The 23,240-nt window shown below is 43.6% G+C and overlaps 1 protein-coding gene across 25 annotated transcripts in view; it reads left to right on the top strand.

The window, feature by feature from the left end:
• Positions 1 to 433: 433 nt before the first annotated feature.
• TCF7L2 (transcription factor 7 like 2) overlaps positions 434 to 23,240 on the top strand; it is a 172,539-nt gene continuing 149,732 nt past the window's right edge. For all 25 annotated transcript variants that reach the window (XR_005602197.1, XM_039554037.1, XM_039554036.1 and 22 more), the window contains exons 1-3: positions 434 to 722; positions 1,057 to 1,123; positions 1,311 to 1,435. Coding sequence is in view for 24 of the 25 variants with exons in the window: in XM_039554037.1 (XP_039409971.1) it covers positions 534 to 722; positions 1,057 to 1,123; positions 1,311 to 1,435 (381 nt within the window). In the remaining variant the exon portion in view is untranslated. The remainder of the gene's footprint in view (positions 723 to 1,056; positions 1,124 to 1,310; positions 1,436 to 23,240) is intronic.

Below are 23,240 nucleotides of genomic sequence, written 5' to 3'. Positions count from 1 at the left end.
ACTTCAACTCACTCAAACCCGAGCGGCACAGGCTCCCCATATCCGCGGCGACTGCCCCCCCGTCACAGCTGACTTCTGGGCTTGGTTTGTTGCATTTTTTTTTTTCACCCCCCCCCCCCCCGTTGCTCCCCCCTCCCCACGGTTTATATATTTTTTATTATTATTAATTTTTCCGCGAGTGCGTGCGCGGGTGTGCGTGTGCGCGCAGTGCACGCCGAGCAGCTCCCGGGAAGAAAGAAAGAGAAAATCCCGAAGAAGGAAAGGAAGAAGCCTAAAGTCACTGGTGCAAAGGAGCAAAGAAGAGACATTTCCCTCCCCTCCTCCTCCCTCTTTTCCCCTCCCCAGGAGGAAAGAGAAGGGGAAAAAAAGAAACTTTCACCTTGGACTCTTATTTTTTTGGTGCAAACTTTCCCCCCCCCTCCCCTCTTCTTTTTCCTTTTTCCCCCCATTCCCCTCCTTTTTTTTTTTTTTCTTTTGTTTTTCCCCTTCCCCTTTTTGCAAAATTGCTGCTGGTGGGGTGAAGCAGGAGGAAAATGCCGCAGCTGAACGGCGGTGGAGGGGACGACCTGGGCGCCAACGATGAACTGATCTCTTTCAAAGACGAAGGGGAGCAGGAGGAGAAGATCTCCGAGAACTCCTCGGCGGAGAGGGATTTAGCTGATGTCAAGTCGTCTCTCGTCAATGAATCAGAAACGAATCAAAACAGCTCCTCAGACTCGGAGGTACGGGGGAAGCCCCCCGCGGGGCCGTTTCGGGGCGGCGGGCGGGCGGGCGGGGGCCGCGCTGTGCCCGGGGCCGCGCCGGGGCCGGGGGCGCCGTGCCGGGTCCCGCTCCCGCCGGCGCCCAACTTTCTCCGCGGCACCAACTTGTAACGATGCCTTCTGTTTTGTTCTGTTTGTTTCCCCTTCCACCTTCTCCCCGCACCTTTCCCTTCTTTTTCGCCTTTCATTCCTCCTCTCCTCCCTTCTCCCCCCCCACCCCCCCAAAAAACCACCCTCCCCACCCCAACCACCCCCTTCCCCAACTGCCCCACGCCGACCCCCGGCTCGCTCCCAGGCGGAGCGGCGACCCCCGCCTCGGTCCGAAACTTTCAGAGATAAATCCCGGGAAAGTTTAGAGGAAGGTGAGTACGCGGGCCCGGCCGGTACCGCCGCCCGCCCCGCACCGCACCGCCGCCCCTCCGCCGGGCGCCCGGCTCCTCTTTTGGGATACTTGCTAAAAAACTTTTCCTTCCCCCCCTCTCCTCCCTTCTTTTCCCCCTGTTGCCCCCTTCCTTCCCCGCTCCCGCTCGTGTCTCCCCGCCATGTTAGCTGCGAAGAGGCAAGATGGAGGGTTGTTTAAGGGCCCACCATACCCGGGTTATCCCTTTATAATGATCCCCGACCTCAGCAGCCCGTATTTGCCCAATGGATCGCTCTCTCCGACGGCGAGAACGGTAAGTGCCTTTTTTTTCCCCCCTCTCTCTTCCCTCTCCCCCCCCCGCTCCTTGCCCGGCTCCCGCCGCCGCCGCGCTCCCGGTGCCCCGCTCGCCCCGGCCCTGCCGCCGCCCCCTCCCCGCGCCGCAAACTTTCCAAACTCCGCGGGCCGCGGCGGGAGGGGGTTTGTTTACGCTTCGCCATATTCCTTTTTTTTTTTTTTTTAATTTCCCTTTTATTTCTTTTTTGTCTTTTTCTTCTTTGTTACTATTATTTTCTTTTTTTTTTTTTTTTACTTTCAGTTTTGTGGGCAGTGTTTTTGGAGCCCTCGTAACCTCCTCTGCGGGGCGGGGGGGGGGGGGCGGTAGGGAAGAAAAACAAAGCAAACAAATTCCAAACAACACCTATTTCGGCCTCAAAACAAAACTGGAAACAAATTTTAAAAAGCCCTAGAAGTTTGGGGGTTTTTTTCCCCTCCCCCTTTTTCCTTCGCTCTCATCCCCTCTCCCCTTCCTTGGGGAGGGGGGCTATTTTTTCCCGGCTGAGCCTGCGATCCGCTCCTCCAAACTCCTCGTTTTCCATGGTGATCCGTCGCCTCCTGCCCTCCTCCGTGGCGGCTGGGCCGGCTCCCCCCTCCCCTTTCCTCCCCCTTAACCCTCTCCTGCCCTCGCCCGCCCCGGCCTGCGGGAACGGCGATTTCATTGTGCCCCTTCGGGCCGTGGGTGCCGTGAGTTGTGCCCGGGCTCAGCCCGGTCCGGCCGCCCCGATCCGCGCCCCGCGGCGTGCGGGGGCCGAGCGCCGCTGCCCTGCCCGGCGGGAGCGGGGCCGTGCCCGGGGAACGGCTCCGTCCCGGTGCGGAGCGGGGGGAGCCGCGCTCAGGGCACAGGGCTGAGTCCGGAAACAACTCGCCTCGCTTGGCTCTGGCAACAACAACAGCAGCGCAAAAAATAATCAGACAAGTCGAGCAAAATTCCTCTTGGAAGTATGCTGGCAGGAAAACAATCTGCTGAAAGCGTCCGGTTTTTTGTTGTTGGTTTTTTTAGCCTTTTTTTTTTTTTTTTTTTTTTTCTTCCCACTCCTAACTCGGGGTTCACTGGCGCGGGGTGCAGGTCTGCGTGTGCCTGCAGCTAGAGCGAGGTTTACCCCAGATCCCTGGAAACTTTGGGGTCTGCTGGTGGGTTTGTAGTCCCAGCTGTTTTCCCGCTCGTAGTGTCACCCACGGTGTGCTCTGCTCTGACATCAGATTTCTCAAGTGTCTCCTTTTCTTTCCTCTTTTAAAGAGTTTAAAATTTTTTTCATTTTTGAACGGTTAAATCCACTGGGACTTCCAAACACTACTTATTCCTACCGATGGCTTTAGCGTTGCTGTTTTGTTTCTTCTGGGTGTTTCTGAATCTGAAGCGTTCCCACCATCACCATGTGTGTTTATACACTTTTTTTTTCCTTGTGGTAACACGAGATAGCGATTTACAATAATAGATCTACTGTTGGGTAGATATTGAAGCCGTACTAATGACTGATGGCTTGGACAACTTCAGTATATCAGATCTACAAGTGTTTTAAAGCATTAAAATATTAAACATCGGGTCAGTCTTGTTTTCACTTAGTAAAACGTCAGTAGACACAGATTAGTAAATGTAGAGTGACAGGGAGGTTGTGAGGAAGGTTTTCTGACTTTGGGTATATTTAGGGCTGTGGCAGGGTTTTATTTTGGAGGCTTCTGAGGGTCTTTTTATGAGGAGTTAATTTCTGGGACAGTAGCAGAGGGGTGACTGCAGTTTGCAATTGTAATGATGGGGAGGGGAATTCAGGGGCTGAATGCATTATATTTTTTCTTTTGAATATGGTCACCCACACGTATATGAATGATGGTGATAAATTCCAAATTCCATAAGTACCAGAATCCAGATGGCAAAACAATCTTTGTTCCAAATCACTTTGTTGTGAATTGTGAAGCTTTGTATTCTTTTTTTTTTTTCCTCGTTTTTTACCTTCAATGCATTCCACTGTTCCAAGTGCAGACTAATAGGAAGCACACCTCTGCTGCCTTTTTCTTAAAGCATTTTTCTTACAACAGCTACAGTTCTTTTTTCCTCATTACCTTTATTACAGATCCCTTTTCCCTTAGCATGTGGGGATAGGATCCTTCAGCAGTTAGCTCTCCTGGAGCATTCCTCCCCTTGCTCCCCCACAGTTAAAAAAGGCCTCCATAGGAATGTTGGGTTCGTGTGAATTAAAGGTGCTGTACAAAAGCTTACAGGTTGGTTTATTGTTGGTATAGCAGGTGGCCTGCTTGTGTTATCAGATGAATTCTGAAAGGATATTTCCGCACTCAATAGGCAATTTTCTTATTTCCACATCCAGGCTCCAGCAACCTTCTCCTATCTTCTTAACCTTATTCTTTCACATTCTGTATGCTTGTTTGTTTGCCTGCCACTTAATTATAGCCAGGAAAATTAAAGTTGTTTATTTAGGCCTGAGAACAGAATATTATAAAGATTCAGCGGGATAGCTGTTGTCTGTCACACACTATTTTTAGGTGGATTCTAGTTCTCTGCTGTACCAGCTTTCAATTCCAGATGAACTAGATCTTTCTCTCTTCTGTTTGATTTTATTTTATTTTTAAATACACGTTGGAAAGGTATAGATGGTTCTGCATAATTACGAATTTTATTTTTATTTATGTAGTTTTTCCTGGAGCCATATTTGTTGAGTGTCAGAGCATGCAAGGTAAAGAGGTGATGCAGATACGTAGCAAAATTGGCTTTTTTTTTTCTTTTACTGTTGTACAATCTTAAAAGTCTGTGGGTGTGGTCTTTTTGTTGTGGTTTTTTTCCTGGATTTTTTTTTTTTTTTGTTGCTTTATTTGTGGATGTAGTGGGATTGTTGTGTTTTTTAAATGTACCTGTAATTGTCTGTTCAAGAGCAAACTTGTGGGCAGCAATTTCTCCTTTACTGCTTAAGGAATGTGAAGAATTATGAAGTATCATAAAATCTGCTTATGGGGAATAATCTTTTCTCAAGGATAATGCTTTAAATACTGTGAACTCTTTATCAAGATTGATAGGAATAATTTTTTAAAAAAAAATCAAAAGATTTTTTGCATGCTGATTTTGCTGTTGATAGAATACTGTGGCTTGCTTATGAGAATAGATGTTATTAAGTAGAGGTCTAGTCAAATAGTAATGAAGTGATGCATCTGAGAGCACCAGTTCCATCCCTGCACTTGCGGAGGGACTGGGATAGCTGCATGTTATGGATAGTAAAGGAGACTGTTTTCCTTTCGGAGCTGGAAAACATTGAAGTGGTGTACCTGATTTTTAGCTTAGATTTGGAGCTTGGTTAATGCTTTTGGTAAGCAAATAGATGTATTGTGATTTGAGGAAACCCTGCTGGCAGATGCTCTTATTTTTACTGGTGCTGTTGTATCTTCCTATCCCCCAAGTTGTTGCTGGCTGAGTGAGACTGTAGGGGTAAGCTTGCGTTTGGCCCTGAAGTTTGGGAGTTGGGAATAGCTCTGGTGGAAAGCAGCCCCATAGCCTCAATTTTTATGTTTAGGAAGAAACACTTTTTATTAATTGCCTTGAAAAATTGATATTTTCCTTTATCTACTGAATCAAACAACATAATCCTTCCTAATAAAAAAGCTGTAGACCCTGGGGTGTGAAGGGTTAATGGTGGTCCTTTTTTTTCCCTCCCTCCAATTGTTTTGACAACACTTTTCAAAGTGTGACATTCCAAGCCCTTGCAATACAATGTAATATTACTGTAATTACACAGGTCATTACATTTTAAATAGAGAACAATAAAATGCTTATCGCCCTGAAAAAGAACAGGTGTTCTTGCCCTTCTTTGGTATTTATGCTAATTGTGTTTCATCTCTTTCAGAAATATTTATGGCTGGAGTGTTAAGGTTTCAGTCTCGATGTGACAATATTAATTCTTTACTAATCTTTATGGTTGAGGTTTAATGTCTGCAGTATGGATTATAGTATTAATGTCCACCAACTAGTTTAATAATGTAGATACAACTTAATATGTCAGCACTTTGGTACTTTATGATACAGAGCTATTCAGCAGAGAGTGAATTATTTGCTTTGTTAAAAAAAAAATGAATGGACATGCTTTTAATAAAGTTTCTGGACTTGAGTAAAAACAAGCTGTTAAATAAGAACTGATGATCCTGTGGTGTAAATCAAATGGAACCTCCATAAAGAAACTTTCCTCATGCTTAATTAGGTAGATTGCTGAATCACTCTGCTATAGAATTAGCATAGCTGGTATACGGTGGCTGGCAGACTGTTTGTTAACTTATTTTCAGTAAAGAAGCTGATTTATTTTTAATTCTATGCTTTTTTCTTTTTTTTTTTCTTTTTTTTTCCTTCTTTTTCTTTTTTTTCCCCCTTGATAAGATTTTATTCTGGAGCAAATGCTGCATTGCTTACTCCATCAGTTTCTCTTCAGGGGGCTATGAAAATTAGTTAGAGAAAAGTTTCATGTTTCTGGGACCTTGCAAAACAATATAATGCAGTACTGTTACTTGAGTGTACAGGATAATTGCAGGACTGCACTTCATTAAAAATAATATTTGCTTTGGAAATCGAACAGTTTTAATAGGTGCACCACTGGCTGATCTGTACTGAAAAATAACTACAGTAGATGCCTTTCCACGTTTTTTGAATGCATTCATACAAGGACTGAGGATGTTGAGTGGGGTGGTGTGGTTTATTTTTTCCCTTCTTCCCCTTCATTTTTTGTTCAAGCAAGTATGTGCTGGTTTGTCAGCTGAAGATGGAGGGGAGGAAGGAGTATGTTGCAGCTTTCACTGGCGCTTGTAAACCAGAATGTAGGTAAAAATGTTTTAAATTTGTCAAGACTTTCATGAGTGGGCCCCAAAATCAGATAAAAAATGTGCTGTAGAGAAAAAGGACAGCTGCAGATTTTTTGTGTGGACGTGTGTTTCTGTACCATGACTAAAAACTCTAAGGACCTTTTCCCAGCTGTCTGGGAGTTATGTGGAAGTTGGATTATTGGCAGTTAAGCATGAGACAACCTGGATTTAGCAAATGCTCTCCTACACAGGAAGCAGATGACATTATCCTGGGGGAAGGGAGGAGATCCTTCTCCAGGCACAGCCCGGGGGGAGACGCCTGCTCCCCCCAGCCTCAGAGCAGCCAAAAATGAGGGCTGGCGATAGGCACGTATAAATATAACAGCGGTTGGGTTGTCAGTTTGGGTTTTTTTCCAGGACTTTTTGGTGAAATCAGACACTTTCCTTGCACATTGGGGCTGTTGTGAGAAGTTTTGCTTTGGAGGGACTTGTGAGGTTTGGGGGGAAGTTTAAAGCTGTGTTCCTTGGGCGTCTCCTCAGTCCCATGTCCTGGCAAATATGTAAGTAAGCCTTAAAACTTTGACTTTTAATTGGGCACATTTGTGAAGGAAATGGTTAATTTTACAACCAAAGGCAAACTTGCACCTCGACAGGTCTGCTGAAAGAAATGTGCCACAGTCGTTTGCTGGCAAGCACCGCAGGGTCATAAATCCACGGGGTTTATTTACAGCCTATAACACTTATGAATGTTAAGATATTTGACGCCACGCTGGCCTTATAATATCCAAGGTCCACAGACACTGGCAGTGGGTCAAATTTCTTTCACTAATTATAAGCAATGAGAGATGAAGTGTGGTGCTGGGGGTGTGTGGGGGAGATATGGAAATCCTTTCTCTCCCCACCTAAAAGCAAAGAATATTTCTGCTGCTCCTCCCAACTACTGGTTTATGTTTGTGCTTTTTTTTTTCTACATAGGCTCCAAAGTTTATAATTAACGCTTGTGGTGCTGTAGAGGCTGGGCAGAGGGTGACGCAGCCAGGCTGAAGGAGGGAAGTTTAGCAGAGCTTGTGTCCTTTACAGCCGTATTGTGCAGTATTTCCTAGATACCGACACAAGCAAACATTTAAAGACAGATGACACCTGGAAATGTCCTTTAATTTTCTCACATACCGCTGAGCTGGGGATGAGAGAAAAAACTGCCTCAGGTTTTATGCAGAAGGAGGATGCTTGGAAATACGTATATTAGACTGGTTTGTGTGTATAAAACAGGGTCTCTTAGAAAGCGGCAAAAGCCCACGTTAAGGGAAAACATGCGCTGAATGAATGAAGATGTTGAGGTTAGAGGCAGTTTTTAGGGGAGAAAGCCTGTGTCCCGCTGGAAGGGACAATGTGGGATGGATGTGTAGGTCCGGGTGGACGGGAGCGGGGGGGATGTGCGCAGGGTGGTGTTTTGGGAGGGGTTAACTGGGGGGAGGCACTTCGAGAGCAGGGGGCCACTGGAGAGTAATTGGAGGACAAAGGAGGGATGTTGGAGCGTGAGGAGAAATTGTAGAAACTTGGGGAGGTGGGGGGAAATGCCAGTGTTTGAACGGATGGTTGGAGGGGAAGCTTGGGATCTGGGGATTGACTCTTAAGTGTCAGGAAAAGTCTGGGGCCTGAGAAGAAGCAGTGCTTTGCTCAGCAAAGCTCGTTGTTCTCGGCTCACTCCCCATTACACACGCTTTGCTGGAGTGGACAGTCAGATTTGAAGTGCTGCTGTCTTGTCTGTGCTGGGGGTGTATGTGTTTTAACAAGATCATGGGATTACTCAAATATGCATAGGTATTACTTTTAGCTTTAATTTCTCCAGCAGTTGATTTCAGGTTCCCCGTAGGTTACTGTTGTGCTTGGAGACTAATTTAAGAAAAAGGCAGGGTTATGTGTGTGGTGGAAAGCTGCACTCCTTTGGCCATATGTTTTTCTTCTAGAGCCATGTAAAGCCTGACTTTAAAAAAAAAAAAAAAAAAAAGAGAGGGCTGTCAATTCGGCTCTTCCACAAATAGCTGTACAGTTTTGTTGAAGGTTTTATGCATTTCCCTAATCAATGGAGCGCTGTGACTTATTAGCCCCCGGGGACAGATCTGAATCCCCCAGCACCGAACTGCAAAGCTGGTGTGGTATTGTACCTTTTTAACAGGTTATCAACAAGGATGTTCCTCTCATTCCCAAGATGCTTCCCACCCCCTCCAGCATCTCTCCCCAGTGATTCTTTCCCGCAAAATCTGTTCAGTCTCATGCCTTTGTTTTAGGTTGGCTAAACCCTCGACCCTTATTCTTTGTGGGGTCACGCTCAGGCAACCGGGCAGTGCTGAATGAGTTAAGTCACTGGCTGAAGTTTGGCTTCATGCAACTAAATTTGAGGCCTGGTAGGCATTAGCAGGGCACAGCACATTTACAGAGCTTAATTAGTACGCGCTGTAATTGTTCATGGTCTGCCAGAAGGAGTAATGTTCAGGAAAAGTGGAGTCGTTCTTCTGCAGTCTTTAGTTTTAAAACGATAAATCACTTGCATATTTGTGCAGTGATTCAAATGGAGCTGAGACCTCTCCATCTCAACATGTGGTAAATTGTAAAGTCAATGAATTGCAGATGTAGGGTACAGCAGATTCTCTAAGAAAATGCAGAATGAATGGGAATAGGTGATGCTATAAATACGTACTGAGAAGATAACTGGGTTTCTGCTTGCTCTGCCAAATATGATAAACTAAAGATATTAGTAATTTTCTTCTAAATGTATTTATTTTAAATATCTTTAAACTAAGTGTAGGGGTACCATGTTACTTCACTTAGTGAGGTTTTTATTAATGTTCCAGAACAATGGGTTTCATACGGAAATGCACATGATAGCCATATTAATATAAATTAATTCATCATGGGTAATACTGTAGCTGTTACTGGAGGAGTTTATAGTGTTGGGATACTTTAAAGCGTGGCTGCAGCAACTTACAAGAAATGTTGTGGTAGAGGATGCCTCTATATCCTAGTTGAGGGAGGTACTGGGATTGTTATATGTCTCACCATAGCATTTTGTATCTGCCTGTGATTCCTTCCAGCTTCAGAGAGACTTTTTGGGTGCACTAATCCAACAGCCTAGAGCCTATTTTAAAAAAGCAAAACACAAACAAAACTGTGCTGTAGAGATTGACATCGTAAATGCTTCGTATTGTTTCTTTTTTTTTTTTTTTTCAATGAGGAGAATGTGTGTCACTCTTACTGCTGTGAAATCTTGTCTTCCTTGGGCTTGGTCCAAGATCCATTGAAGTCAGTGGAAAAAAGGCTTCTATTAATAACGAAGGGCTTTGCATCAGGCCCCATGTGTCTTGAACCAATGGCCAAGTTCTTCAAAAGTGGATGAAGGTATTGAGAAAGCCAAACTCAACTAAATATGATATTGATGTATTGCTGCTTCTTCATAGTCCTTTACTCTTGGGGGGGAAAAGTAAAGTTGCATTTCCAGTGGTGCATTCTTGAACGAGCTCCCGCTTCTGCAGTATTTGACTTTCCCACAGAAGTGTGGAGCATCCTGGCAGAATCAGGGTTTGGTCCGAGGCTGTGTTGCATGTCAATTCTGCTTTTCTAATATGAGTAGGTGGATTTGTATGGAAGTTGTAAAAGTTAATGATTGTTGTCTGACTCATATGCTGCTGGCTTCAGCAAAGAAGAAAGGATGACAGGAAAATGATAGAAATTATAGGAGCCAAGTAGGCTTTGAGTGGAGAATGGATTTATGTTGTTTGAAATGCTTCTGTTGCTTGGTGAAGGAAGTGCAAGGAGGGATAAGATGGGAGGGCAGTTTCTTTTTTGGGGTCAAGATGTTCTGGGTACCAAACTCCTGCAGGTCTTCAGCTAGGGAGTCAGGCTGAACACTGATTCTTGTCAGTGTTAACCATTTTGTTATTCCTATTGGCACTGTTAGTCCTGCCTAACTGTTCTGCCCTCTTGGCAGAACAGGTTTTAGGGCCCTAGGATCCATGGGAAGTACATTTGCATGCCTATGGCTACCAAGAATGGTATAAATGTGCTCGAATTGTGCCTCTCTCACAGCTTTGTAGGTCTTTCCAAAGTGTGGTATAAAATATACTGTATACAACAAAATCATTCTTTGCTGCTTAATTCACTAGTGCTGGTGAAGCATCTGAGACACCAAAAAAAATAGTCCAAAAGGAGGATGTGGGAAGTAATAGAAATTGCCAATCTGAAAATACTGCAAAGGGACTTTTTGAGGAATATGAGAGATTCTTGGATGTTGATACAATAGAAGCAAATTGTCCTATTTTAAGAAAGGGAAAAATGGAGCAAGAAAAGGTGGAGGTGTACCTCTTGGAGCACATCTGAACTCCCACTGGAGTCAGTGACTTCTTAAATAATGATCTGGAAAAGTCTGAGACTATAGGCTTTTCTGTTCTGGAGAAAAGCCACTACATTGATTTCTGTTTTTAACTGACACTAATATTTAATAAAGGTTATCTTGGAACTGTTTTAAACCCTAACCTGAATAATTTTAACTCGGTTAAATGAGTGAACTGGTTTGGGAGCATACACAGTAAGAGGTTTACATTGGTTTAATTAGATATAAGAGATTTATAAACCCAGGACCACTAGTCTGGCATAGGCAGGGTCTGGAAGTCGGCATATAGATGCTGCATTGATCTACGCCCAGGCTGAACAGACAGCTATTGAAACTGCTCTATTATAAATGTTTGCCAATATTAAAGAATCCAAGGGAAGGTGTGACCTTGAATGAACACATCACAAGAATAAGATGGCAATCAGTGTTTCTATCTTTGTTTTCTATGGGACATTTACAAGAAGGTTTTCTCCCTTTCAGAGGAGTTACAGATGACAGTTGTCTGTCTGGAAGTCAAGTTCTTTGAGATTTTTTGTTATTATTAGCCAAATGTCTCAGTTTACTTCAATCCCTGTTACATTCTCCTATGGGATTTTTCTTAATTTTTAAATTACACCATAAAATGTAGTTTAAATCATGTCTGTGTCAATTAAAATGAAAACCAGGTACTTACAGGAGCTAGTCACAAACATAATTACTGCATTGGTCACACACACAAAGCCACTGTGTAAAGAATATCCACAGAGCTTATTTTATCTGGATAGCAGCTAAATATCTTTACAATCCCCAGGGTTATTAAAGGCCAAGTGCTTGGTATATGTAGTTAGTTTATTTTCCATTGTGTTCTGTTGCTCGACTACAGTACTTGAAAATACTTTGTTTTTAATTTCATAAATGTGAAACTGAATTTAATAAATATGGAATGAAAAAGTGAAACTAGAACCTGGGTGTCACTGGGTGGTTGTAAATGCTAAGTGGTGAGTTGCTGTGCTGCTGGTGTGTCCAGATGTGGCCATTGGACTGGCTACATAGGTACATCTGTGTATACGCATGTGATGTATATTATTCTTGAACGTATACTTGGTTATCAGGTGTCTATTCAATTTTAATTGACAATATGAGATTCCTGTGGTTGCTCTGTGCACAGATTGCCTTGGGGCTCTACAGGGTTTGTGGGAAGAAAAGCCTTGACAAGTTTCCATTAAGCCCTGAATCAGGCAATTGGAAAAGAGGAGAATGAAAGGAGCTGAAAAGAGGGACAACTTGTTAGTGTTGCATTCTGCGTTTGCAACGAGAAACCTCTTTTAGACAAGAGTGGTTCTCAGGCCAAGAATTTCAAACTCGCGGAGAAACCTGTCCAGAACACAAAAGTTGTTTGAACGGGGTGCAGAATTGTCACAGTAATTAGAGCAATCTCCGTTTACTGAGTGGCAGCCTTTATAAAGGACAGGGGATAAAGGGTTCAAATTCATCTTTCTCTCTCCGATTCACTTCTGATGAACTGCCTCTGTGTATGTATGTGTATATGAAGGAGTGTGTGTGTGTGGCCACATTTTGAGCTACTCATCATTTGATTGTCCTTGTTTTAAAAGAAGAAGAACTTAGGTTTCTTCTTCCTGCCTCCAACAGCATTTTCAGGCATTTTGCTTTTTTTTTTTTTTTTTTGGTGCTGTCATTTGATTTACCAGAATAAGAGGATGCTTTGGGAAATGCACTTGTGCTTTGGTGGAGGGGGAACCCCAAATATTTCTCAGTTGGTTTCTGCTCTTATTCAGTCCTGCATGTTTGATTCTCAGGATCTTAGGAGCAGTCCCATTATTTTTAAAAGGATTACTTGTGGAAGCAAGAAAAGTGAATGGATAAGGCTTGCGCCCTTAAAGTTTATCCTCTTGCTGCTGCAAGGTCTGTCCAGAACTACTGAATCAGCTGGAGTTTTGCCATTGCTCTTATTAGGAGAAGGATCAGGCCTGTGGATTACATGAGACTGAGTCTTGTGAACAAGCCAAATAAAACTGTAAAAATCAGGATTGTTTTTGTGCACGATGCAGGAGTGTCTGGAGGACTTGGTCTGGGATCCTTTTGGGCAGATACTGCACAGAGAAAAATGGGAGTGAATGAGTGAGTGAGCAGTGTGGGTGTTCTTGCCTGAGGAAGAAAATGTGACTGCTGAATTTCCTGTATGCCTTTACTTCTAAAGAAAAGAAAATAGCAAGCTCCTTGAGTTTCTTAAGTAATCATCCTGGGTGTAATGTTGGTAATTTCGATTCCATTCAAATAGCTATTTAGGTTTTGTGATTGCCTTTTATTTGTTCTCCCCAAAATAATGTAGGATCTCCGCTTCGGTAAGGTTTGGAGCTGGTGACCTTGGCTAATTTACTTAACCATTTTGTCAGTGTTATGTTTCTCCCCTTCATTCACCTCATCTGAATGCAGAGAGAGAGGAGCTGTTTAGGCCACTGTCTTCACCCTGTCTTGTGTTTCTCTGTATCACATTGCCTTGAAGACCTCTGGCATGGCTGGTCAGGTGTTGTGTTGGGACCCTGTGAGTGCTGTATGTCCCTTCCTTCTTCTCTTCTGGAGACCTGGGATCAGCTGGCAACTGCATTGAATTCCTAAGATATGGATGGACCAGAGGGTAAAGGAAGGTCTTGCTGCTGATTATGGGTACATTGTTAAAGCAAATAGTCAAGGCTGTGAAAATTGTAGCTCAGAGATCGTGTGTTCTTGTGTAGTTTGATTTTTTTTTTTCCCCCTCAATTATTTTCCACTTAATGATGATGATCAAGAAGTTGGCTAGATCTCCTTATGTTTTAGCAAAAAGCAGACTTCTTTGTTTTCACATGGTTGTGCCCTAAACTGAAAAAGCTACGGAAAAAATACTTGTCTTGGAGTTTGAGTTACAAAAATGCCTGCTAATGTTCAACAGCTTGTGCTCCCCTAGTTCAGTTGCCTTGTCTGTGACCGTGCTGTGTGAATATGGCAGGGCTTTCTGATGATGGAGAAGTTGTCTTGGAGCTGCAAAGAGGAGCTGGAAGACATGGGTTTTCCTGGAAGTAATACTGAATTGCTTATGCAGTGTTGGAGCATAGAGAGGGGTTTGTGTGTTGGACAATGCCATGGTCGGGTTGAAAAATGTCTCCATTTTTAGATGATGCTATTTTATCTCAACCAGTGATGCTTTGCAGACCAATTGTGATGTCTACCATCCTGAAAGAGTACCAGTGTGGTACTAATTGTACCAGGACTAATTGTTGGTGAGAATGTACTTGTTGCAAATGATGGACCTCTCTTGAACGCAGCTTTTCAGTCTTAACCCTTGTCCATTATTTTCTCAGCTGGTAATTAATTTCTTGGTTTGGTAATTTGTCGGTAGTGGGCATCTCTTCAGTTTTGAGACCTCTAGTAATTCTGCATCACTGAGGAGTAATTGCTGTCCCTATAAAGTCACAGATCTTGTTCATTTGCCAGCTGGATAACATTTCCATTAGATTGTTATGACCAAGTTATCCATCACAACAAAGCCTAACCACATCTACAGTCCATGTCCTGGCTGTGGCTTGGTGCATGGAGAAAGAGGGCTGGAGGAAGCTGATTGGAAGTGGTGGTCGCAAGCCAGAGCTCGTGACAGCAACAGAAAGCTTTTATTTGATTTTACAGCTGTGTAAAATCTAGCTCAGCCTGGAAGAGCAGCTGTTGAGTTTAGTTGGAGCAGCAACACGGAGCAGCCAATGTCCTCTTCTTGTTGTGTGGCATTTCCTCAGTCCTGCTTTTCTGCCTGGCCCCGTTTTGCTTCTCTGTTGGTGTAGTTTCTTAGTGCAGAAGTGGTTTGGAGGTGCTTCCCTTCCTGGGAGCTGGTGGTGCAAAGCCCCAGTCCGGCACATGCTCTGGGCTTGCCTCCATACCAACCCTCTGAGGAATTGTCTTCAGCCCTGCTGGGTTTGTGCTTTTGGGCTTGTAGGATCATGGCCTAAATTGTGATCCCATGAGGAAGCTTATGAAGTTTATTTTGGAAGCAAAATACTTGGTGAAGCATGAAGGAGGCTGAAGAGAATACTGAAAAAATGGTGCAAATGAGAAGCAACTTCTTCATTTATACTCCATGCTATTGCTCTGGTTTGTGGATTTAAGTAGAAAATGGGCAGTATTTGGAAATCTCCTGAGTTACTTGCCAGCATCTGCACACACCTAAATACCTTTGAAATTTGTTTTTGTTTTTTGGTTTTTTTCTTCCTTCTTGAACATGGTAGCTAATGCTGCAAGGAGTGAGCTGAAGTCTCACTTTTTTTTTTTCTTTTTTTTTTTTTCTTTGCTGTTGGAATTGTTTGTTAAATTCCAATTACGGGGCTTGTTCTACACCTGTGCAAACCCACAGCCGTTGTTAAGGGAATAATTTGAGGACAATGGGGTTAACGCAGGTGTACACAAGTGCAGCATTTGGATTGCAAAGTCTTTTTATTACTCTGTGCATAAGAAAGAGAAACGAATTCAGCTTAATTTTCTGATCCCAGATAAAATTTGTAGGATAAGGATTTGGGGGAAGGGTATATGGGGAGGGGAATAAATGTCTGAACATGTTCAGACATGACACTGAACACATATGAAATGGAAAGTTAAAAGGAAATAAACACTACACTCCTCTTTCCTCCCTACCTCACCCTCATACCACTTTCATGGAGTCACTTTTCAAGGTATAGCTGCACGAGGTGGTTGGTAATGATCTTGCACACTGATTGCCTTCAGAGTGATCACATCTCAACCTGAATGTTCGCATGGAACGGAGGTGCAGTGGAGGTGCTGGGACACTGCCGTGGTTTGTGGTGCCAGCAATCACCAACCCCAATTGCAGCATACTGATACAATCAGCAAGTTGCATTAGGTGTGTGTTCACGTGGGCATGCTGTGCTTGGTAGGAGCACAGTCAAGGCAGCTGGGGTGTCTGACTCCCAAGATGATTTTCCTCTAAAGCTGAAGATGTGTGTAGTTTCCAAAGGTGACCTGCTGTCTCATGACTCCAGAGTAAATCTCCAGAGATGGGAAGAGCATCAGTAAAGCCAGGAGCATGAAGTGCTAGATCCTTTAGGACATCTCCTTTTGGTATTCTGTTCTGTTGATGCAGAGATTTACAGTTTTGTGTAACTTCTTGAATATCTAACAGAGGGTTATCTTTCTTTGGGGTAGTTCCAGTAAAGAGGTTCTTGCCGAATGAAAGCCAAGATCCATGTCCCTGCTGTCACAAGTGGTTGTAACTTGAGATTGGTTTCTCTTACAGTTTCATCTTATTTCAGTTTCTGTCCTACTCACGGGAGTTTCTCCAGGCACAGATCAAACTTTCTCTATTATCTTAAGTGCTCTGTGCATTTGGGGTACAATAAACTAATAAGTAGGAATAATGGTTAGCGATTAGATAAATGTTCAGATCAGTTTATCCTCTCAGTTATCCTCTCAGATTCTCCTGTTAGAACTAATCCTGACTGCTACAAATAGGTTTGGTATTTGGCATTTCAGTTCATGTAGGAGGGCAGAAAAAGGCTGTTGCCTGTGAAATGGTTCAGAAGTTACTTGCTGTTCTTTTTCAATGAGTAATAACTCAGCTGAGTAGCACAACGGGAGGCTCAGGTGTGGGACTGTTTGACCAAGGGAGAAATTGGTAGTTCCCTGTCTTGGTTATGCACCAAAGGGGTTGTGGTTGTACCTCTGTTCAGAGGAGGGCAAGTGTTCTTCCAAACACTCTCAGGTAACCTGGCTTATACTGGGGAAACAATCAGAGTTCTTTATTAAAGGCTAATTTGAAGTTACGAAAAGAAATATTTCTCACTGATTTGAGGCTGTCTGGAAGGTGGCTAAAAATAGTCCTTCAATGAGGTGCCATGGTTTGAGCCACTAGAGACGCATATTTTTCTCTTTGGTGGGTGGTGTGACCTTCTCCTGCCAAAGAGTGTAGTTGCAGTAGGGTAATGAGTAGCGATTTGTCTTAAAACTTTAAGTAGATTAACCTCTGAATTGCAAACTGTTGAGGTGATCTTATTCCTGGCAGGTGATGTAAGTTAGTGGTTATTGTGATTCTTTGCCTTTGCAGTTGTGTGGATTTTACTGAAGCAAGTTAAAGACGTATTATCCAAGTAGAGAGAGGAAATGAATTAAAAAAAAAAAAAAAAAAAAAATCTCTTTTTGTATGAATGTGTATACACTGAGCTACCAGAAGATGAAACTGGTGTTGGTTTCCTTTCCCTCAGTGTTTACCAATATAGATTGTGTTAGTTTCTGCTGTTTGCACCCGATTCTTTGTTACTTTGTTAGCAGCATTATGTACCTGCTGTGGAAGTTTGTAGCCTGTTCCATGCTACATACAGTCACTGCAGCTTGTGTTTAGTTTGTCGGATAGCAGCTAGGTGGGGTCACCTTGGAGATCACTGGAGGCCCCCTTTGAGCAACTAAATAACCTTTTTCTGCCACTGTAGTAAGATTTGTCCTTTTACTGGGAACGCTTGAGCAGGCAAGGTGGGCGCTGGGTGGCATCTTGTTCTCTCTGATCCGGAGGAAGACTCAGGTCCAGCATCAGCTGATTCTAACTCGTGTTCAGGGGAAAACCAGGGGAATGTGGCCCTGTGATGAATGGGCTTCCTAATGTCCTATTAGATGACAAAGCCAGAGGAGCCGTTAGCATTTGGTGTTATTTGAGTGCTTTTACAATTGAAGGAACACTGCCCACTAGATTTCAGATTTAATTTATACTTCTGGGCCTGCAAAACCTGACAGAGTGGTTCATCCAAGAATTGCAGTAGAAATACTTGGTTTTAATCAAATGAGCACATCAGTGTAGTCACAGGTACCAAAATCTTGGAACGGTGGGAAATGGGAGAGGAACAACATCAGAACTAAAATGAAGCTGACTTCTGTGTAGTGTTTTGGGTGACTTAGCAGCTACAAATTTATGAAGATGTAATTAGCTGCTTTTCAGAGTAATGGTTCATTTTTAACATAAACCTCTCTTTAAAAGCTTCAATAAGTGTTTGCAGATTTTGTACAAGTAGTACTAAAAAACTATGCTATAAGCCTTGAAAATATTTAAATAGAGCTAATTATGAACCAGGGGTTTAGTGCAGAAATCTGGAAGAGATTGATAGGAAATTATTAAGATGTGTTATATATTAAAATAGTATGTTAATATCTATATAACATCAATATCTATAATCTATAGAACACCAATATTTATGATATTATTTTAATGCTGATGTACACACGCATATTTAAGTTATGTAAATACACACATGTATTTAAGTATATATTGAGATTTTTTTTTTTTGTAAACTTGAGGTCATGGCAACACTTGAGAATCAAGTATTGTGATTATTTTCTAGTCATTTTGGAGGACTTTTTGTAGGGGAAGGCCTATCTGTCTGCGTGTGAGAACAAGCACTACCATTAGGTGCTGTGCCCAGTGGTCACTCTCTATATGAATAAGCTGTGTGGTTTCCTCTAAATCACCTGAAATTAGGCCATTTAAAGACAGGACTGGCAGCATTGCTTGGCCATCTCAAGCCATGGGCATGACTCTGTGAGTAGGTAGCATTGGTTTCTGACTCAAGATTGTGAAGGTGGGTGCTTATGCAGGAGAACTCAGACACTTCTTATGTAAGCGGAGATTAGTCCGCTACGCACATTTTTCTGGATTTGTGGTAAGATGGGCTGTGCTCCTCCAAAGCTCTCCTTCAGTAGCATCAAAATGTGATCCACTGACAGCTGGAACTCCAGAGGTAGTTGACTGCTGGGACTTGCCATGCACAGCAGCAAGTGAACTGTGGCTTGGTGCTGGCTGGTGGGATAATACAGCTTGGTGATGGCTTGGCTATGTAGGACTGTCTGTGTGGTACTTGGATGTTCCCTGTGCCCAAGTATTCTGTGTGCTCGTGGTGGTTCACCAGTGTTCATAGGGCAGCAGAGTGGTCCTGGCTGGGAAAACGCTGCTTCAGTCTTGGGTGTGTTCCTTGACATTATTCCTTGAATAAATGTGGCCTTTAAGCCAAAGTGCTTGTGCTGTGTCTATGTCCTGCTCTGAGGGAAGCTCATGCCCAGAGAGGATTGCCACAGCCCTGGGGAAGGGGACTGCTCTGCAGGCCAACCTTCAAGCTCAAGTTCCATTGCAGCCACAACCCTTTATGAGAGATCCTGATGGGCCCATGATATTTAGATATGCCTCTGGTAATATAATCAGCTGCCACCCACTACTCAGCTTCTAAGCTGATCCTAAAATAACCTTTGGTAAAATGACACATGTGAAGCTCCCGTCTCCTCCAGTTTAATCTCCTGTACACAGTCCCAGTGTAATGTTTATATGACAGTCATAAGGAAGGCTCTGTAGGTATATCCAGACCTTTTATGAGAGCATGGCACAACATCAGTTCCTACATTTATCTCCCTTCTCCATGATGTTCTTGTCTCTGCCATGCTTTCAGTTTTGAAATGAGAAGTGGTGTGGACCTGCCCCATTTCATGGATGGGGTGTGAGCTTCCACTTTTCCAGCTTGCTGAGTGCTCAGTGTTCTTTCTGAGGACACAGGGTTTGGACTTTCCCTTTTTCCCCCTGCTGATCTTTCACAAGAATAACAAACCACAAATGGATGTTAATGGCTCCATACATGGATTGTGTATATGTGTGTATATATAGGCTGTCTGGTTCCTGAGAAGACTTTATTGGCATAAATTTGGAATATTTACAAGTGGCAAATTCATTGGTGAGATTATGCAGCCCAGGCTAAATGAGCTCTGAAGGGCATTTATAACACCTTCAGACAAACCAGCCTTTTCGTTTACAGCAGAGGGGTTTATATGCGTGTGTGTGCATGCATATATATATATTTTAAATATAAGTATGTGTCTATACCTTTTTTCTTTCTCTGAAATACAGAAGTAGCATTAATATTTCTGCTGCTGGCTGTCCATAAAAAACACGGCAAGCCTGGAATGATAGGGAAGCTGTCGTGTGACTGCAGTATGGGAATGTCTGAAATTAAGGCCACATTTTATAAAGTGATATTCCAAGGTGGTCAGCCAGGCCCCCTGGAAGCTCCTGAGGGACTGTAGGTGGTGGTGAGGTTTCCTGTGTGCTTTGCTGGGGTTTGAGGGGCATCTTCCCCAGGTGGGTGGTGAAATGCAGCTTCTTGGGCCAACCTTCATAACGCTTCAGACTCGCAGTGCTCACAGAGGGCACACAAGAAATGTAGCTTAAAATCCTTTGTTTTCTTTGGCCAGCAGCTTGAGGGGCAAGAGGAAAAGAGGAGGAGGGTGGAAGAGCGGAGAGAAAAAAAATGCCCTTTTGTAGTACATTGAAACAAAACAACATCCAAGAAACATTGGTAGTTTGAAAGCAGTTCGGAGGGCTTGTGTGTTAGAAGTAGTCCCAGCTGAGAGATGTTGCTGAGCAGAGTTCAAGCAAGAAGGCCAAAGGTGCAGCATAAATATAGTTTGTCAGACTGTTGCTGAAATAAATGAACATTATTCCATGCAATAATCATAACTACGTACGTGGCATAAATACAGTCATCAAGTGATGCCACAAAGTACTTAATGGCTTGTAGTCACTGTGCTTTTTGACCTGGAAGGAAAAGGGTGTGATGTTCCTGTTCCAATTATAATCAATGAGCCTTGCTATTGATCTTTGTGAGACAGTGAGTGCAGATGGATGGTGTGGAGTTAGCTGGGGGAATAAGCCGTTGATGGGCTATTCTGTTTATTTAGCTTTGATGGTAGCACTGCACTTGGCACTCACTTGCTTTGTGATTTTTAATGTATTGTCTTAGCTCCAAATGAATGTTTAACAAGGCTGCGCCTAGTAATTTTACAAGTAGCCTTAGGAATTCATTCATTGTGTAAAAAACGTTCTACACAAGAGCTGAACTGCTGGGAGAGGTGCAGCGAACGTAGGGCAGCCTGTCCCAAGAAGACACCTTGCTTGGCAGAGAGATGGATGTTCTTTGTCTGTAATCCAGCTTGCTTTAGAATGTATTTTTATTGGCTAATCAATATACAGTAGAAATCCACTCCCTAGTCAATTTAAGCACCACTTAATTGAGAAATAAATGATAAACACATTATGCTTTGCTAGTAGAGAACATTTCAGGGTGATTATGGATGCTCTGCTAAATTTTTTGGCATCCCTTGAGTGAGGCTAATTGCCTTCCCTCAGGGCGGCTCCACAAGCTTGGGTCACATCCTGGCCTTGATGAAGCCAATGAGAGTTTTCCTATGGATTTTTTTTTTTTTCAATTACTATTTTAAAGAGGGCCATTGTATACAAGCCTTTGTCTCTGGTGTTCTGCTTTCCCCTGAATGCAGGACCTACTTTGACTGCTGGGTCTCTCTGGTTGGCTCTTGGCCAAGGCTCTTTGCACAGGGATATGGATGTACTCTGTGTCTCTGAATCAAGTCCCTCTGCACTCCAAGGTTGGTTTGTTGAGGATTTTGCTGGGACAAACCAGCAAATCTTAAATGCTGTGATGGCCCTTTGGCTGGTCCAGTACCCTCTGCTCTTTCCAAGCAGCCTGACCTCAGCCTGGCTCCCCATGCCAGCTGCCTGAGCTCACCCGCCACGGGAGAGTGGTTCCAGCACAGTGATCCACGCTGCTCTGGGACAGGGCTCTGACTGCTCAGAAAAGCTGGATTTTTTTCAGATCCGGCCTCTTGCCAGCATGGTGCATGCCCTTCACCAGCCAGTGGAGTTAGCAGTCACAGTGGATGGATATCCATGAGCCTGTTAATGAGGTGCTGGACGGGGAAGCACTGCGTCAGACAGGAGCAGAGCGAGCTTTGTTTAATCAGCATCTCAAGTCCAGTCTCCAGCTACGACAACTGATTTGCAACGGAAGCCGTCAGGACAAGCTGGGATACAAAAGCCTGAGGATGTGTTACTCTGCTTGGCTTTGAGGCTTTGCACTGGCTGCTAGTGATAGCTGAGACTTATTAAATTAAAAAAAAAGTAACCACTTATTAGGTGCTCCACTCAGTTCTTGCTTCCTGCATAGACTTTTGGCTGTGCTGTACCCAGTGCTGCATCCAAGGCACCATCACCACCCATCTCCTTTTATGCCAGGATGTGAGCCTGACACCTGTGCTCCATGGCTGGAGCTGAGCCTGCTTGGTGATAGAGTAGGAAGTCTCCTCTTTTGAGGGATTATGACCTGGGAAAGATCTCCGTGTTTTGGAAGAGAGAATAGATCTAAAACTCTGAGGAGTTTTACAGTTGTCTTTATAATTTCTTGGATGCTGGTGATGATTCCTGGTACTATCTGAGCTTGTGTGCGTGTAACTTGTCGTCCCTGTTTGCTTTTGCATATATTCTGACAATTAAGGGGTTGCATTGCCCTTATTTCTGCTCTGTTCAGCCCCATGCTACGGGAACGGGCTGCGTGCAATTTATAAATAAATATTTATTATTTTGAGCGATGACTGAGAGAGAGGGTATTTCCTGGCTGTGAATAGCTGGCAGAGTTGGAATCTGCCGGCTCTGGAGTGCCAGGCAATTCCGAAACCTGGAAGTCATTATTACTTTTTCTCTCTGTGACCCCTGCCCTTGTCTCACGTGCACACGTGTGCCTTATTCCCGTGCCAGCTTGGCAAAAATAAACACCCTGTTAGGGTTGCTGCCCCCTCCACCGTGCAATAAGTGCCTGCCTTGCTCAGGGGTACGAGTGGCTTTGTTGCCTTGTGGATAAGGGTGATAAGGGTGTGGTCTGGGGACATTACACCATACCCCAGCCTTCAGTGGGGCAGGAGTAATGGTTGCAAAACTGGGTCCTGATTTCTTGCCAGAGCCTTGTCTGTTGCCACCACTTCCCTGCCCAGTGCTGGGGTCAAGTGCTGGGGATGTGGTGAAGATGTTGTGACCTCTTTCTGCCGGTTCAGTGTTTGGCATGTTGGGGTTTCTTCCTTCAGAACTTGACAGGCACAAATCACCAGATGATGGGCGTTGTGTGGGAATTGATGTCTCTGTGTGGTTTTGGAGTTTTCGATTGGGTGCTTCTAAGATGCTGGGAAGCCCTCCAAGGGAACGACCTGTGGGATTGATGCCAACCGTACTTTCAGAAGTGACCTGAGACACTTGGAGCAGTTCCCAGTGTTCAGAATTATCCTGAAATACCAGCATGAGGTAAAAAACAAATGTAGAATTGCTAAATGTACGTTGTCCAAAGACTTTTGTGAGCTGTTGTAACCCTTGCTTCAAAAAAAACCCCCACAGAAAACAAAACCAAAAAAATCCCCACCAAATCCTCCACAAAAAAACCCTGGTGGCCCTCTCATCATTTTCCTCAGCTGAGCATCAGGCCATGGTGAGTCTGATTTGCCTCCGTCTATAAACCATGCTTCAGAATAATAAAAAAAGATGAAAATGAAAGACATGCTTGTAATTTTTTGGGGAGGCATTGATGGTATTAGAACAGAAAATGTGAACCAGAGACACAAAATACTGTAATTTTTTTCAGGGCTTTGATTTGTATCTGACTTAAATTTTAGTGTAGAGACACAGAATGATGTTTTCCAGGTTCCAGTAAGTTTTACTGTATCTGCTTTCTATCTGTTCAGAATTTCTCCTTGCTACTTCCAGAAGCAGAAT

Source organism: Corvus cornix, chromosome 6 (assembly GCF_000738735.6).
Source record: "Corvus cornix cornix isolate S_Up_H32 chromosome 6, ASM73873v5, whole genome shotgun sequence".
Taxonomy (NCBI): domain Eukaryota; kingdom Metazoa; phylum Chordata; class Aves; order Passeriformes; family Corvidae; genus Corvus; species Corvus cornix.
Note: the sequence above shows the minus strand (reverse complement) of the source record. Positions and strands in the feature narration are given on the sequence as shown.